Source organism: Meriones unguiculatus, chromosome 11, assembly GCF_030254825.1.
Source record: "Meriones unguiculatus strain TT.TT164.6M chromosome 11, Bangor_MerUng_6.1, whole genome shotgun sequence".
Taxonomy (NCBI): Eukaryota; Metazoa; Chordata; class Mammalia; order Rodentia; family Muridae; genus Meriones; species Meriones unguiculatus.
In genome coordinates, this window is record NC_083359.1 from 55,164,012 (window position 1) to 55,182,723 (window position 18,712).

Genomic DNA, 18,712 nt, shown 5'->3' on the forward strand with positions numbered 1-18,712 from the left:
TGAGAACTGAATCTGGGTCTTCTGCAAGAAGAAATGCTCTTAACCTCTGAGCCATCTCTCCAGCCCCCAGAATGTTATTTTATACATACTGTATTTGCTGATACATGAATGAACATGTCACAATTCAATTAATATAATCAGTAATAAAAACTTGGGCAAAACCTTGGCTTTTTTTTTTTTACAATTAACCATAAAATTCTTGTGAATCTTGAGATTTTTCATGACACTCTAAATATCTATAAAAGATGCACTAGCTCAAAGAGATACTCTGATTTAATTTTATTGACACAGTATCTCATGTATCTCTCATACTCCAAATTACTTTGTAGCCAAGGCTAGCACTGAACTCTAATCCTCCTGCCTGTGCCTTCTAATTGTTGGGATTACAGTTGTACATTACAATAAACAGCTACTTCCCAAATATTTAAGACCTTTCTCCATTTGGATGAAGTTCTGTTTCATCTGGAATCTTGTGGAGCATCCGGAATTAATGAAAGCACAACAAAGACATTAAGATGAGACAGGGCAGTCCAGCAAAGATCAGCAAGCCCTGAAATGAGTCAAGAACTTAATCAGGCAACAAACGTTTATGGGATTCCTTCTGTTATGATACTCCTTCTGTTGAAGCTCTAACCTCATAGTACTTCAGAATGGGGCTATATTTGTAGATAAGGTGGTTTGTTTCTGTTTTTAGCTATTTTTTATTTTGAGATAGGGCTGCTGAAGAGTTAATTAAGGTCGTATGAGATCTTCTGGGGTAGGACCTAACTTCATTTTTTGGTGTCCTTAGAAGAGAAAGAGGGAGTGGAGATATAGGTCAGGGTCAAGTAGAGTACTTGCCTCCCATACATGAGGTCCTGGATTCCAGGCCCAGTACTCAAACAAAAGCAAAACAGCCAAGAGACAGCACACAGGCCTCTATTTCTCCATGGGAACAGGAGAGGTCACGTAAGGACACTGCAGCAGCTATCCACAGCCACAAAGAGCACTAGAAATACCATCTATCTGGCCTGGACTTTTACTCTCAAGAACTGAGAAGACTGTTTAACTGTTTGGTTTGTAATGACATATAGCCCCTTGGGAAGGTTAATGCACCTTAGCTAGAGACTGTAAAGGCAAGCAAAAAACCTCGTCTTAAAAACTCATGTCTCTCTTCCCCCTTGTGCTGGGGATTGAATCCAAGGTCGTCTGTGTACTAGACAAGAATTCTACCTCTCATCTACACCCCTTGCATTTTCTGTCTCTGAGAAAGCATTGGTAAACAAGTTCTTTATTGAGGGTGAGGGTCTCTATAGACCTGGCTATCCTGAACTATGTAAACCAGGCTGGCCTCAAGCTCACTCAGTTCTGCTTCCTGAGTGCTGGGATTAATGGTATGTACCACAATGCCTAGCTGGTAAAAAAAAAAAAAAAAAAAGAACCTTTCAAATGCAGGGTAAATGAAGATGATATGCTTTATAGATAGACATCAGCCTTGTTTAAAGTAAAAGGAGATTGTTAGTCCAATGGTCATGGCCCTTTAGGTAGGAGGCCACATTATCAATGAAGGCAGAGCTAAAGAGATGGCTCTCAGTTGAGATGATTAATTATACTGGCAAAGAGCCCAGATTTGGTTACTAGCACCCACATGATAGCTTACAACCATCTGTAACTCCAGGGGATCTGACGCCCTCTTCTGGTGTCTGCAGGCACCAGTCATGTTAATAGTACACATATGCGAGCAAAATACACACATTCATTTTTTTTTCCTTTTACAAAGGGGCTGGGCGTGGTGGTGCACACCTTTAATCCCAGCATCAGGAAGAAGCAGTTTGGTCTACATTGAACTCCAGGACAGCCAGGACTATGTAGAGAGATCCTGTGTCAAAAATCAATTAACAAAGGCAGAGAGCACAAAGCAGAATCACAGTGAGGGTGGGGGCATTAGCAAGCATAAGATCATCACTCTGTGGCTTAGATCATCTGTTTAAGATCAGGTGTTGGCAGTCTCCACTACATAAACCAGAAATGCTGATGTATGCCTGTAATCCCAGCATTTCAGAGGGGGGTTAAAAAGTGTAAGGCCATATGAGCTCCCTTCTCAAATAAAAGTAAAATAATAAACAGAAAAAAATATTACAATTCCAACTCATTCCTCGTTTTCTCTGGAATATTATCTACTTAAAATTTCTATGTAAAGCTGGGCATTGTGGCACATACCTTTAATCCCAGGATTAGAGGCAAGCAGATCCCTAAGAATCCAGGCCAGCCTGGTTTACATAGCAAGTCCCAGGCCGGCCAAAGCTATATAGTAAAACCTTGTCTCAAAAAAAAGAAAAAAGTACTACTCCCTCCTGTTACTTTTTTTCTGAAATATTCTTATATAGCACAGGCTGGCTTTGAACTATCCTCTTGCCTCCCTAAAAGCATGAGCAACTACGCTGGCCAACTCCTGTTTTAAAATTATTTCTTAAAGGGCTTGGAAGATGGCCCAGAGGGTAAGGGCACTTGCTCTTCCAGAGGACCATGAGTTCAGTCCTTAGCACCCCTGCCAGGCAGCTCACAGATGTCTTATGACCCAATGCCTTCTGCAGACATCACTTACTCTCAAAATTGTTTAAGTACTTCTAGAGCAGGAATTTGACTTACACTTACCTACCCCTAGTGACCAAAAGTGTTTAATTACAGTGTAAGTTCAAAATTGCTCTGACTCCTTAAGGCAGTCAATGCCAAACGTGTAACCTTTCCTCCTGGTACCTTTCTAAAGGAAACCACTCTTTGAGCTCTCAAAACAGACATGTGACAGCTCAGTATAGCTGCTCCATCAGGGTAATGGTCCATCAGGTAGGGGTTCCTGTTTCCCTTTTCCTTCCACTGTCACTTTCTTGTTCAATTTAAATGACTCCCTAATCTGTTTACTTCCTTTTCGTATAAATGAAACACCATTAAACTTTCTTCTCTAGCTCCCTTGACTACAAACCAGTCTAAGTTCAATGGACTATTGTTTCACTGCTATGAGAACAAAGTAAAGATTATTGCTTTTTGCTCGGTTCACCTTAGGAACTAAATACAGCAAATACAGATTAAATAAAAGGCCTAGTTAAGACTTCAACTTTTAATTAAAAAAAAAAATCCTAGATTGATGTTCTGGAGTCACTATTTTTGCTCATTTTACTGTAGTGTTAAGAAAATGGTCAAGATCAAATGATTCCTTTGTGCTCAGGCCCTTTATCATTTAAAGTTATTTTTATGTTTATAGGTGTACATGTGCCACAGTACATGTGTGGAGTTAACAGGTCAATTTGCAACAGTCATTTCTTTTTCCACCATGTGGGACTAGAGGGTTCAACTCAGGCCACCAGGCTTGTTACTCATCATAGGTGAGTCACTGCCCCCTCCCCCCTTAAGTATTTAGAGACTTGTTTTGGGGGTGAGGAACACATGACATGGCACAAGCATAGAAGTCAGGACAGTGTTGTAGAGTTTGTTCTGTCTTTATTGGACTCTGGTTGCCAGGATTGTGAGGCAAGTGCCTTTATCAGCAGAGCATCTCTCCAGCCCCCACAACCTTTGACATCACTTTGCAAATTAAAAATCAACTGCAGGGTATGGAATGCAGGGTCAGTCCCAAGCACGACATGTCCTCCATCAATGTCAGCCTGAGCTACACAAGCTGACTGGGCTTGAGCAGACTAACCATTAAATCTACCAGTGACCTTTCTCTGTAGATTTAGTTTAAGAATGGCTCCTCAGTAGCTGTTACATTAGCTTTTTCTTTTAAGCATTTACATCTGGAACTCATGCATTTCCTGCTGCTAAATTGCCAAAATCAGGAACATCACCCATCTTAAATAGCTGTTATTCAGATGAAATGAAGCAATAGTTTCCGAACAGGATCACAGGAGTCTGATCCACATAAGCTTCCTGTGTGGCTGTAATTACTTAGCCTTCTCTCTATGGGAGTTCCTGAGACTGGCAGATATGACTCTCATGGGTAGCCCATGAGAGAATCAAGTGGTAAGGTCAGAATTTCACAGACTTTAATCTTATGGGGTTTTTTGTTTTGGTTTTGGGTTTTGTTTTTGGCCTCAACTAGGAGATTCTCCTGCCTCTGCCATATGCCACATCTGGTCTGATCTCAAAAATATAAACTATAAAACTATCTCCACATTTTTGGGCAGAGCCAAACTGCAACATCTGACCCATTACTATTAAGATACGTGTATGAAGTTTGTTGAAAGTGACAGGACTTGGGGGCACAGTGTTAGGCTAGACCAAGGCTCACGTGGACTAAGCAAGTGATCCACTTCTCAGCTACAGTTTCAGCCTGGGGACTACTAGGCTACAAGCAGAGAAAAACATGTTCTTCGGTTACTAAAAACTTACATGTATTTTTGTAACAGAAGTCAGCATACACATTGAAAAACCCTGTACTAGAGTTAAAATTTTTCTTCCATCTTCAAGCTTGAAAATTCTCAGTCATGGAATATTAAGATCACTTTTAAACCTGCCCTCCTTTAAAAAAATTAATAGCATCACTGAGTTACAATGATTAAGAACTAAGTATTTCCTATATCAGTTTTATTTAAAACACAAATAAGTATTTCTCTTTCGGTAATGGCAAATGGTTCAAATAATGCTGAACACAAATCATTGACTAATACATTAAATATGAACAGACTTTTTTTTTTTTTAAAGCAAAAGAATAGAGGTTATATACAAAAGAGACCTACAATCTACAGGCCAATTCAAAAAAGGAAATGTGTTTATAAAATGTGTGGTGAAACCAGAACATTCCACCTCTGCTTTGGAGAGGGTTATCATACAACATTCAGTCAGCTGAAGATGGATTGGTACAAATGTCTATACATAAACTTCAAGTCATTTTTTCATGTGCAGAATCATCCAGGTCTTCCCAGACTGACTGGCAGTCCTGTGGCTTTCTTCCTTTTCCATACTCCCAACAAGGCTACATGAACTTCAACTCTTGATGAGCCGCTTACAACAGCAGTTCCTTAGGAGCCAACATGACAGGTGAGCCAGGATTTCCCTATGAGAAACAAACTGGCCACCTACAGAAAGTATCACAATGAACAAGTCTTTCTTTCCTCCTCCTAATTCTGTACAGTGTCTCTTTTGAAGACTTATCCTCATCAGACTTGTTCCTACAAGTCTAAACCTTGAGGTGATATGAAGAAGACCAACATCAAGAAAAGAAAACTCAATCCAGAAATGAAGAAACTGGAGGTATCCAATACACCCCAGTGCATCTTGCCATCCCGTGCAACAGTACAGCCCAGTGTACCGCTCCAGGTTGTAGATAAATACTGGCAGCTTGAATGAGTTCCCCCCGCCACCCCTCCTCCCATGGTTAAAGCACATCAAATAAATACTAGGCAAGAGGAGTTTTCTGGGAGAGTTAGAAATTAAAAAAATTACCAATTTTCTGTCTCTGTGATAATTCAATGCCAGTAAGAGAAAAGTATTGAAGGGACAATTTTCATACTAAAAAAAGAATTTCCCTAGTCATGTCACCATCTCTTATAAAGAATCCAGGGAATCCCAGAAGTAGAAAATTAGTTTCAAGGAACCCCCGAGGCACTTTAAAGCCTTTAAAAAATTACAGTAATAATAAATTAGCTATTGCTCTTCAGAGGCTTATGGAGTAGCTATCTCAACAGGACCAGGTCCAGAATTATGTCCATAGCTCAGGTTCTTGAGCCACCCGGCCCTCTTTAAAGCTTAGACGAATCTCCAAAATACCTTTAAAAAGACATACAATTTAACACAGACTGAGTGGGTCTTTTGTTTAGTGGTAGCATGACATTTGGTCCACAATGGTTAGCAGCTGTCTTCATTTTAAACTCTGATAATATTAAGACAATACATAAATAAATACAGCAAAGGGGAAGATAGCCCACACTGACAAACACCTCAAGGAGCCACTCAGTTCTCTTGCACCATTTCATTTGGAGCTCAGTCTCATGTGGAGAGAAGGGCATTACAGAATTTTCTTCTCAAAGATGCTAAACAATGGCATCAAATGGGCAAAATGGTTATCAAGGGATGTAAAAGATCTGACCCCAAGGGAATCCAGGACACACACAGGTACTTCAGAGGTATACTTTTGATTTGGGCAAAATTTGAGACTTAAAGAAATTATCACCTCAGGTAAATGTCAGAATAGATGAAACTAAGTCCAGTTTTTGGTGAGGTTTTTTTTTTTTCTTTTCTTTTTTTTTTTTTAAGTGTCCTCACTATCCCCTTCACCTTCAGCTGTCAATCATCTCTGAGAGCTCAAGCAGAAGGTCATCTTCATCTTTCCCAGGATCCAAGTCGATCTCTGCTTCTAATTTGCCTCCTGAAATTTCCCATATTAGTTTCTCAAAATCATCTTCCACAGAGAGTGGAGGCTTTCCTGTTGAGGCAGAGCTCAGCCGGCGAGCTTTGGTTGCCATCTGGGATGAGGAAGGGCCAGATCCTTCTGAAAGCAAGGGTTCTGAGGAAGCCTGGGCTGAAGACAGCACAAAACTGTAAGTGAAAAACAGACTATTAGACCCAGCTGTGACCATCTGACCATCTTCCATGGTTAAATGACCACACGGCCTCTGGCAGAGTTAATGAAAAGACATAGACACACACACACACACAAAATACTTTCACTAACTCAGAATACCTTTTGAATTTAGCCAGGTATTTATCTTTTCAATAAAGGCAAATAGCAATTGCATCACTAAAGAGCAGCAACCCCAAATTTCATGCTTTTTTTGACCTCAATGTGGAGTTAGCTTTAAAGGTGGCTGATCTGTAAAAGTTCAGTGACTTATCACCATTTTTTGCTAGAGAGCAAAACCAGAAATGGCCTGGAGTCTGGTTAAGAAGGTATTACCTGTCCTTAGGTGTTTCTGTCTCAGACACGGTGACGGATTTATCCTCAGAGAGGAGCGGGACGACAGCCTACAAAGGAAGAGTAGAGTAAATCACTGAGTTAAGACTCCCTCTCTTGATGTCAGTATGCTGTGCATGCATGTATGTGCAAGTGCCCATGTGCAAGCATTCAGAGGTCAGAAGAAAAGGTCAAGATGAGTCTTCTGTTCTCTGCCTTACTTCCTCGGGAAGTCGATCTCTTACTAAACCTCAAGCTCATGGTTTTAAGCTATATTGGCTGTGCAGTGAGCTCTGGGGAGCCACCTGTCTTTTTCTTTCAGTGTTGGGGTCACAGCCAAGCGTATGGACACACTGGCTTTTTTATGTAGGTGCTAGGGAATTCAAATTCATGTCCTTATACTTGTGTAGCATGAACCCTGTCCCCAGACTGTAAGCCAGGCTTTTTAAAAAACAAACAAACAAACAAACAAAACAGGGCCTGACTATGTAGCTTTGGCTGTCCCAGACTTACACCTGCCTCTGCCTCCCCATTGCCCGACTCAGAGCCAGACTTTTTTTTTTTTTTAAACTCCAGAGCATATTAGAATCAAGGCTATAGTTTTTGTTTTGCTCTGGTAGGCCTGGAGATCTTTGATAACCTAAGACCTTGGATGTTAGGTGGTCTCTCTACCACTGACTTGTATCTGGCCAGAGGCTACCATTCTTTAAACCTGGGAGTCCAATAGTCAGTAACCCAGAGGCTGACTTATTTAAGTACTTTGCTACTCAAAAATCAGCTTCAACTGTCCAACTAGAGTAACAATCTAAGAAACCCATGCCTAGGAAATGGCAGGAAGTACGAGACAAAAACAGAGCCAAAGGGCAATTGTCCTGCCACTGAATCAAGCACCAAAGAAGTGGATCACTCCTTACCACAGCTGCTTTCTTGGTGGGACTTTCCTGTAGGACACTGCTGGAGCTGAGCGGCTTCACGGCTGCGATGACAGCAGGGTGCACCTCTGCTGCCTTGCGCTTGGGAGCCAGTTTGGGAGATGACACAACCTTGACCACAGATGGCTTCACATTTACTTTGGGTTTGGCTAGAGGGGACAGCACATATCTGATTAACAACTAGAGAATCTCATATAGAGCAGCTCAGAATAAGACACAATGCCTTTAGTAGCAGAAATACCAAAAAAGTTGCAACCATGGTGATATATGCCTTAAATCCCCGCACTGGAAGGCAGAAGCAGGGGTTCTCTTGACTCTGAGGCCAGCCTGATCTATACAGTGAGTTCCAGGATACCCAGGGCTATATAGAGACCCTGCCCTGTCTTAAAAACAAAACAAAAAGCAATACCAAAAGTACAAACAGCCTGAAGAAAAATGAAGTTACATGGGTCACCATGACACATTCTTCACTGTTACTATGATGTTCCAAGTTGGTTTCTTCTGCAAACCAAGAGGAAAAGCTTAGTACAATTGCACACACTTGTAGTCTAAGCACCCAGAAGGCTGAGTGCAAGGCCAGCTAGGGCTTGACTCTATAGTAAGACTATTTCAAAACACCAGAGGAAACATGTACTAAAGTTCTAGATGAGACGTTTCTGTTTTTCCAAGACAAGGTCCCATGTACTCCAGGCTATCCTCCAATCATGTAGCTGAGGATGACCTTGAACTTCTTATCCTCCTATCTTCACTTCTGTTTCACCTCTTGAGAAGGACAAAGATTTGGTGCCTCAGAGTATAAAACTTTGAACATTTGTGGAAAGAAAACAATGATGCTGTTTGCTTCCAGCATCTTGGATAAAGAGGAAAACAGTGAACTCCATGGAAAAATTACCCAGATGTATATAAATAACCCAGAGTGTTCAAAATATATACTGAAAGAGAATCTTCCTCCACCTACCATAGGACTCAAGTTGCCAAAAATCAAAGCCTCATCATACAACTGGCTGATTTACATACAACACAGCATGTGATTAGGACTGCTAAGGCACTTAACCTAAGTTGGTGTCTCTGGTGTGGGACTACCAGACTATTGCCAGACTACCCAGACTGTATTATGTAAGCCAATCTAATTAACCCCCTCTGTCTACATTCATTCTACTGGTTCTGTTCCTCTAGAGCACCTAATACATCGGGACAGGGATTACAGGTGTGCACCGCCAGACATGGTTTTCTGTGCTACCCTAACGGAACCCAGGCTTTGTGCCAGCTAGACAAGTACTTCACCAACTAAGCTATATCTTCAGCCCCACATAAGGCAACAAACAGCAATTTTAAGTTGTAAGAACTCTGCCTATCTCTATCAGAAATATCACTACCTGTTGGTGTGACCTCAATATAGAGGAGATCCAACTCTATTGTTGCCAGAGTTAACTATATCAAAACCACTCACCTTTACTCCTTTTTTCCAAAGTCTGTGCTGCACATTTCACATTCAGTATTGAGTCACCAATTCCAGAGATTTCTACCTCCCCCTTCTGGGATGACTCCGTGGGGAGCCGTTTAGCCAGGTGCCGGGTGATGCCTGATACAGCAGTGAGCACCGGCTTCCCCACCACACGAGTACAGTAAGAGGCTTCATCTCCACAGACAGGTGTCAAGGCTGGTTTCTCCTTCTGTGAAGCTCCTCTCTCCTGCTGTTTCTCTGTGACAGTGTCACATCTATTGACTGGAATCTTTGTGGTATCACTTATGGTCTCATCTGAAGTCTGTAGACAAGTTCAAGTACAAGTTCAATTAAAACCTACATTCTCAGCGATAGTGTTGAGTGAATATCTAAGTTATATTAGAGTTTTACATGATCCAAAATAAAGAGGAAGCTCAGTATTTGATATTAAACAGAAGTTAACTTTGAAAGAATGGATCTGAAAGATGTGTGAAATCAATTTTAAAAAACTAGATTATGTAGGCCTAAGTAAATAATAATGACTACTAAAAATTAAGACATGTATTCATTAAGAGTTAGGAAAAGAGCTGGGTGGTGGTGGTGTATACCTATAATCCCAGCACTTGGCAGGGGGGGGGAGAAGAGAAGGGGAGGCAGGTGGTGGACCTCTGTGAGTTTGAGGCAGTCTAGTCTACAAAGTGAGTCTACAACAGCCAAGGCTACACACAGAGAAACCTTGTCTTGAAAAAAAAAAATATTATGTCATGATATTATTTACAACTGTGTAAAAATCTACTGTCCACAGAGAGCTTATATTCACAGATTATATTGCCAGCAAAAATGAACACTTTAAGAAATTACAAACACTAGAGCAGGCTGCAAAATGATGTAATATATAGCTCTCGACCGGATTTGAGTATTAGATTCACTTATATTAATAATAGATAGGTCAGTGGTTAAGAACACTTGCTGCTCTTGCAAAGAACCCAGGTTCAGCTCCAAATATTGACAACATTCTCTAATTCCAGTTCCAAAGGATAGGAAGTCTTTTTCTGGCCTCCACATACATTGTGCCAGAATGTGCATTTGTGCAGATATACATACATGTATTTGTGAATACTGACACACATAAAGTAAATAATCGTGGGGGAAAATGATCAATTTTTATATTACATGCAGCAAAATATTAATAGCCAGTTAAAAAAACTATGAGAACAAAGAGAACTAACATCTAGAGAACTATAAGAATCTTCCACAGATGGCAGCAGTGGCGCTCGACAAGCTAATCCCCACAAAATCAGGAGGCAGAGGCAGGCAGATAAGCATGAGGTAGAGGCCAATCAGGTCTACACGGGGATTTCAAGGACAGCAAGGGCCACATAGAACCTATCTCAAAAAACAAAATACAAACAAAAAATAACCAAGCCAAACAAAAAAGAAATTCCCATAGAAAACCCTAACCGCAGTACTGGGGTGCAGGCTGTGATCTAACACTGTGGAATGAGACTGGCTGAGTCAGGCAGATTTTGAGCTACACAGTGAGAAATTGTCTCTAAAGTTCTCAAAAACAAAACACAAACCACAAAAACATAATCCAAAACAAAAAATTTAAAGCTGTATTAGTGAAATTGTTGACGTAAATTTACTGTAAGCCAAAACTAAAAGCACACACCATTCACCTGAGTAAGTCTCCCCAGAGCAAGCTTACCTCATTAGTCTCCATCTTAGTCACACTGCTCTGAGAAACATTACCACTGTCTTCAAGTTCAAGCTTTTTCTCTTCTTTTGCACCTATATTCATATTAAAAATACCATCGGATACAAGTTCAGGAGAAATGAAATAAAACTTTTCTTATTGACTACAATTTTACTAGCTGGCTTTTTCTGGTCAACTTTATACATGCTATGGTCATCTAGGAAGAGAGAACGGCAGCAGAGAAAATGCCTCTGTCAGACTACCTGTGGGGCATTTTCTTAATTGGTAACTGATGTAGGAATCCAGTTCACAATAGGCAGTGCCGCCCCTAGGCAAGTAATCCTTGGTTATATAAAAAGGGAGACTGAGCAAGCCATGGACAGCAGGCCAGTATGAAGTGTTCCTCAATGGCCTATGCTTCATTTTCAGTTCCTATCTCCAGATCCCCCAATGATGGACTTGTGATCAGGAAGTGTGTGTAAACCAGTGCCACCCAAGGCTGTTTTTGATCAGTGTTTTATCACACCATGGAAAGAAAACTAAGACAGTAGTGACAAGAAACAAGAAAGAAAAAAAACAAAAAACAAACTTATAGCTAAGAGACTGGTCCTATAAAATCTCAAGATACACATGAATACAGCACAGAGCTACAAACCACTACTATTGTCAACTGCTTACTCTACTGAATCTGATGACTCAAATTCCCCCAGTTAGGAAAAGTTCTGAGTCCCATGAATCCTGCCCTGTGCTTTGGAACAGTGCTGCTGTTTGGAGGGGCTGTACAAACCTGCTCTCTTGGTGATTCGGAACAGCCTCTTCGCCCCTAGGGCAGACTCAGCCTGAGGCTGGGAGCTTGCACTACTCTCAGAGCTTTGCTGCACCCTCAGGGCCTTCTCCAGTTTAATTTCCTCTAATGTCTTAATATGCACGTCCTGCATGGACCTGGCTCTTCCTGCAGGCTCCTCTGGTTGTCCTTTGCTAACAGAAACAGGTGGCAGAATCGCTGTCTTTTTCATTTCAGTATCTGCTGCCAGCTTGAAGCAACCTGTATCCTTTTTGGATTTCTGTCTTTCTATTTCTTGCTGTCGGTGTTTCTTTTCAGCCAGGACCTCAGAGAAGGTTTTAATTCGCACAGAGGAACAGCTTTTTGTTCCTGATGGAGAGTCATCAGCTCGTGAAGGTTCTTCTGTCTTCAGTTTAGTTTGCAATTCTCCACGTTTCTGACTGGCTCTTTCAAGAAGAATTTCTTCCAATGTCTTCACGTGGATCTCACCAGCTTTACTAACTCTCTCTGTTTTAGGGAGGAACAAATATTTACACTCATTATCTTAGTGATTTATGCTCTCTCTCAACATCAGATGTCTCATGTACAGCATTAGCTTCACTCTTCAATTATCTACAATTAGCTCAATTGTAGATAATTGCAAGAAAAACTCTAGAGACAAATCTATTGGGTTTTATTTCTATAATATGAATGGCTGAAAATAATTTATAAGTAGAGAAACCTGAACATTATAAATCTTAAGTAAAAGTAGCAATGAGTTCTCTATTCACTCATAATATGTGTATAAAACTGGTGGAGGCTAGAGAGATGGCTCAGAGGTCAAGGGCACTAGATGCTCTTCCAACGGTTGCGAGTTCAATTCCCAGCAACTACATGCTCACTACCATTTATGAGATCTGGTGCCTTCTTGTGTCGTGCATGAGTACATGTAGGCAGGACATGATAGACAGACAGACAGATAGACAGACAGACAGACAGACGGACAGATACTAATTTAAAAACACACAAAAACAAAACAACAAAAAACAACTTGTGCTGGGCCCATGTTAGAAGTAGGATAATAAACCAAGGATACCACTACTCAAGCGTGGTTTGTCATATGACAAACACCACTACATGAGCTACACACAATATGGCAATGGAAAATGCTTTAAAGCACAGAGTGAAAACATCAACCATAGTCTAGGAACTAATCAAAGAAAACTTTCATGAACTGACATTTGAAATATGGAAAGAAGCCGGGCGTGGTGGTGCACGCCCATAATCCCAGCAAAAATCAGAGGCAGGTGGATCTCTGTGAGTTCAAGGCCAGCTTGGTCTATAGCCCAGAGTCCAGGACAGCCAAGGCTACACAGAGAAACCTTGTCTCAAAAAACAAAAAACATGACAAGAGGTAAACTAAAACAGGTGACAAGACAAAAAACAAAATAAAAAACCCAAGGGACACAAATCTGACCTACATGCACAGCCCTCAACAGATCATTCTACAGCTGTTTAAAATATGGAACAAGGGCTGAAGACATGGCTCAGAGGTTAAGAGCACTGACTGTTCTTCCAAAGGTCTTGAGTTCAATTCCCAGCAAGCACGTGGTGGCTCATAAAATATGGAACAAATTTCACATTAGACAATCATTCTCATTACTGGAGAGCTAAGAAAATAATGAACTGATGTACAATTAAAAAAAAAAAAATCACACACACACACCCCTAACCAGTGAGAGATTTTTACCAGGCTCATTTCTGTCTGTCTCTCTATAGCCCAGGCTGGCCTGTAAGTCCTGATATGACATAGCCCAAGTTAACCTCAAATTTTGAGCAATCATCCTGCTTTAGTCTCCTGATTGCTTGGATTATATGCATGGACCACCAGAGACCACTAGTTTTGTTGCTCTTGTTTAAAAAAAAGTTTATTTAAAGGGTTAATTGTAAGCAAGCTCAACTTGGATTCTCATCCTCCAGTCTAGTGCTTTTCTCTAATGAAAGAAATGATCAGAGAAAGTCCTGTAACTGCTTATACCTCCAAACATATTACCTGCTTTCTGAGAACAGCCGACGCTCTCTGGTTCCTTGAAATATTTTACTAAAGCACCCATGACAAAGCAAGTACTCAAATATTGAATTATCTCTTTAGGTTTCAAGTGGATTTGTCTTTCATGATAGGATCTTTGCTGGAATATGGAACCTCAAACTCACCATTCTCTTGTCTGAGCTTTATGAGTACTGAGATTATAAAGAGGGCTACCACAACCACCTTCTTGCTAGATTTTTTTAAATGATTGTGGAGCTGAAAAGATGGCTCTGTTGTCAAGAATACTTGTTATTTTTGCAGAAGGTCCAGAGTCAATTCCAACATACAACCATGTGACTCCAGTTCTAGACTGACACCTTATTCTGACCTCTACAGACACCAGGTACACACCTACACAAAGGCAATTCATACATATCAAATAAATAAATCTGAAAAGGTTTTAACTGTAATATTTTCTTCCATTTCACAATGAGTCTAATCTCAAAATTATCAAAGAAAGTACATGGTTAATGATGAATTGGAAAATTGTTTTTCATTCCTACCAAAAATCATTGAAATAAAGACATTAATTAATTAAATCAGAATTAATTTATATCAATAATGGGGGGAAAATGGCATGGTAGCGTAATCTTTAAGACTTTCTGAGAGAAATCTATTGTAGCAGATATTAAGTTTAAACACGGTAGACATAACTCCAAAAGACTAGTCAAACACTATTTTTATTCAAAAGCACAGTAAACTGCCAGGCTGGGTTAACTAGCATAAAAAGCAATGAACTATGGGAGAAATCACTAAGGTAGAAATTTAAGGACTGGGGCAGAGGATACACATGACTGAAGACTGCTTGCACAGGCCTTGGCTTAATTTTCAGCATCTCAAAAACAAAACTAAACAAGAAAGCAGGCAAATAAAGAAAACAGATTCATTAGAAAACTCTAGAGCAGCCTAAAATAACAAATTAAGCTTCGTGGGGGTGGGGGGAGGGAGAAAAATCAAAACAAAAATCTTAAGATAAATGTAAAAAAAAAAAAAGACAAACAAAACAAAACAAAAACAACAATAACAACAAAAAACCAAAAAGATAAATGTCAAAATAAACTCATCTGAAAAATCAAGTTAAAAAAAAAAAAGCTAGTTTGCCATTAACCATTCAGAACAGTATAAGCAAGCTACAGCCCACAACCAAATCTGGGCTGTAACCTAGTTTTGTGAACTATTTCCCTGGAACACAGCCACTCATTCATTTACATATTCACATTGCATATGGCTGCTTTCACACCACAACAGCAGAGCTGAGTAACTGTGACAGAGATTGTGGACCACAAAGACTAAAATATTTTTGTTTTTAACAGTAGTAGGTCATCACCATGCTAGTCAAGTGCTATAGCACTGAGCTACTTCAAAGCTACTTGGATTTACAAAAAAAACAGGAGAGTTAGACTCAAGGAGACCACTGAACCCCTGATTTGCCAACAAAGACCTGTGTTTACATCCACCAGAGTGAGGTAATATCATATCAGGGAGACAGAAAAATCCTAAAATGTTCTGGAGAATAAAGCCAAGTATAACTCATGTCTGTAATCACACCAGGCACCTGGGAGGCTTGTGAGAGAGAGTGCCTGAATTTAAGGCCAACCTGAACTCGTGAGTGTCAAGCCAGCCTGGATTACAGAACAGATACCCACCCTGTCTTCAGAAAAGAGTGGCGATGATGGTTGTTTCCTTACAAGAAACTAAGGAGCCCAATATCAAACCCTCTTTTAAGGTTGGAATGAGAACATATAGGCTAACAAAGCACAGAGATATGAAATTTAAAACTGTCTTATACAAAAACTATCACATTGAATCCAGAATGGCATAAAGCAAAGCTGGAAGAATGGGGATGTCTACCCAGCATGTGTGAAGCTCTGGGTTTGAAACTACAGCACCACAAACAGGAAAAGCAGAATATTTGAATACATGGATATTCGCTTTATATAACATGCATACATGAATGTGTGTATGTACATATACACACACACACATGTTCACGTAGTTCCCACTATTAAACAGGAATTTAAGAATATAAAAAAAATTAAAAACTTTATTTTTTTAGGATCTCCCTACATAGTCCTGCTGTCCTGGAACTCACCATGTTGGTCAGGTTGGTCTCAAAATCCCAAAGATCCAATTGCCTCTGCCTCACAAGTAGAGAGAGTAAATGTGTCTACTACCATGCACACATACAAAAAAACAAAACCAAACACAACAGATTTGTATGCTACCCCAAAACAAAGAGTGGAGGTGTTCTGTATGCATCCTTGTCATCTGATAGAATGCAAGTGGTTTTATATTGCTTAGAAAATAATTTCTTTCCTCCTTCCTGGAACTGCTGATTGAACCATGGACCATGTATACCCTGTGAATTGATCTATATACTTGGCCTATTAGAACCCAACTTTCTTCAACAGCTATTTAACACATAATATGGCACACCCTTACTGGATTTCCTCTTAATACTTTGATGAACACCTATTTTCCCATCTTTAAATAACACTTCAACAACAACACACACACCACAAATACAAGCTCTAACTTAACTGTAACAGGTGAATCAGAAGAAAAAAGAAGGCAGCAAGGAATTTGCTCTTCTGACTTTTAAATACTTGTTACCTCCTTACTGACTCAGCTAGCAGACAGGCCTAATCATTCCTTCAGATTTGGAACCTTGAACTATCTAAAGTTTCAAAATGTAAAAAGTTAAAACAAGACTTTTTATACGTCAACCATTTTTTCAATGCTATACTTCTAATGCAACTAAAAAAAAATCTCACCCGGCAGTGGCGGTATACACCCTTACTCCCAGCAGAGACAAGCCTGGTCTACAGAGTCAGTCCCAGGACAGCCAAGGCTACACAGAGAAATCCTGTCTCAAGGGGGAAGGACAGACTCAATTCACACAGCTGTCCTCAGACCGCCACAAGAATACTGTGCCTGTACCCACACATAAGCACACACAGGTGCTCGCGCCTGGGTGTGCAAAAATATCTGAATTCCAAAAAATAATTGTTACTGTGTATCTTTTTCAATCTTTTTGTCTTTGAGACAGGGTCACACTATGTAGACTTGGATGGCCTGGAATGGAACTTGCTGTGTAGACCAGGCTATAGCCTTAAGCTCCCAGTCTCATCCTTCTAAGAACTGGGATTAAAAGGCAGGCAAAGGCAAGCTCCTTCTCGGTATTTTGACATCAAAAGTCTCTTCTAAACCTTTCTGCTTGGAGGTTCCATCAGGGGAGGTACACCTATTTGCACAACACTTAACCAAAAACCACTCTTCTATTGGAGAAGACCATCCACTTGGGCCAAGTGTGCTACTTCATATGGATTTAGGTGGTATGGCAAAGGAGGGAAGGGACAGCTGCTTAACTGCAACTCAGTACAATCAACATGGCAATCAACAGGGTGGTAGCGGTGAAAGTATATATGCCATAGATGTTGTGGACTGCTTTAGTTCCCTGCCGACTTAACTGAGACGTTGGTTAGGTAAAGGTCCTGACCATTTTCCCCAGGACCTCACACACCTAGACAAGTGCTCTACTGCTGAGCTACAATATAACTGGCAGACCAAGGAAAGCAGACCAAAGTAACTTCTGCTTGTCCTGAGCACACAAGCCACCAGATGAGAATGGAATTATTCAAGCTAGAAGCCACGAACCCAACATTTAAGTCATAAAAGTAGGAAAAAAAAAACAAAAACCTACTCCAGGACTTCTCTCTCTCATATACAACACTTAAACTCCCCCAACACTTTGACTTAAATTCTCATCTATGCCACTATGTCCATTTACTTGAACTCTCTTAGATCTTTTCAAGATTTGTTTTTATTTCATTCTGTTTCTGTGTTGCTGTATGACATGTATGTGCCGTGCCTATAAAAAACAGATGAGGGCATCAGATCCCTGGAAACTAGAGTTATATGTAGCTAGTTGTGAGCTGCCTGATGTGTGTGCTTGGGAAAAACAAACAAACAAACAAACAAACAAACAAACAAACAACACAAAATCTCACTTTCTCTGGAAGAACAGCAAGTGCTCGTGACCACTGAGCAATCTCTGCAGCCCTATATGGGTTATTTAACAGCCCATACCCCAGCTGCACTTTGCCTTCTTCTAATGTTTCTCAATAGCACATGCCAGGTAACTATCTAAAAAGCAAAGGTGACCCCTTGATCTCTTTTAAGTATTTTTTTCTGTAAGACTTTGTTTGTTTTTTAAACAGGGTCTCTCTGCATAGCCATTGCTGTCCTGGAACTTACAGACTAAGCTGGCCTCCAACTCAAAGAAACCCACCTGCATCTGCCTGAGGGACAGGATTAAAGGCATGTGCGACCACATCCAGGCCATTTAAGTACTTTAGTTTACTATCATTACTCTGTGTATGTGAGTACAGGCACATGTGTCTCACTCAGAGCATGTGTGGAGTCAGAGGACAACTTTCAGGTATCAGCTTTCTCCTTTGACTGCTGCTGCATGGCTTAAACACACTGTGGCAAATGGTTTTGCCAGCTGAACCACCTTATCAGCTTGCTAACTTTAAAACAGACTTTCGGTAGGTTGTCACTGTACTAGAATAAGCTCAAACTCATGGCTTTAAAGACGGTATTCAACTGAATCCCTCTTTCTTGTTATCAGGCCCTTCATTCCAACTCCATGTTTTAGCCAACCTTTGATCCTGAGTTTACTAGGCTTCCTCAGCTCTCTGACTCTGCAAAAAATCATAATTCTTCTTTAGTACAAACTATTAAACTAATGTGGTGAAACACCATGACCATAAACAACTTGGAGAGGAAACTTGGGTGTATTTCCCTTTACAACTCTCAGGTCGCGCCACTGCTAAGGGAAGTAAGGGCAGGAACTGGTAAAGAGGCCATGGAAGAAAGCTATTTACTAGCTCCCCCCATGGCCTGCTCAACCTGCTCTCT

The 18,712-nt window shown here is 40.5% G+C and overlaps 1 protein-coding gene across 1 annotated transcript in view; it reads right to left on the reverse strand.

The window, feature by feature from the left end:
* Positions 1-4,543: 4,543 nt before the first annotated feature.
* The window catches only part of Zc3h11a (zinc finger CCCH-type containing 11A), a 28,245-nt gene continuing 14,076 nt past the window's right edge, over positions 4,544-18,712 (reverse strand). The window contains exons 10-15 of the mRNA XM_021633765.2: positions 11,725-12,228; positions 10,950-11,032; positions 9,248-9,563; positions 7,780-7,946; positions 6,869-6,936; positions 4,544-6,510 (exon numbers count right to left, since the gene is read on the reverse strand). Of these exons, the coding sequence (XP_021489440.1) occupies positions 6,252-6,510; positions 6,869-6,936; positions 7,780-7,946; positions 9,248-9,563; positions 10,950-11,032; positions 11,725-12,228 (1,397 nt within the window). The 3' untranslated portion in view covers positions 4,544-6,251. The remainder of the gene's footprint in view (positions 6,511-6,868; positions 6,937-7,779; positions 7,947-9,247; positions 9,564-10,949; positions 11,033-11,724; positions 12,229-18,712) is intronic.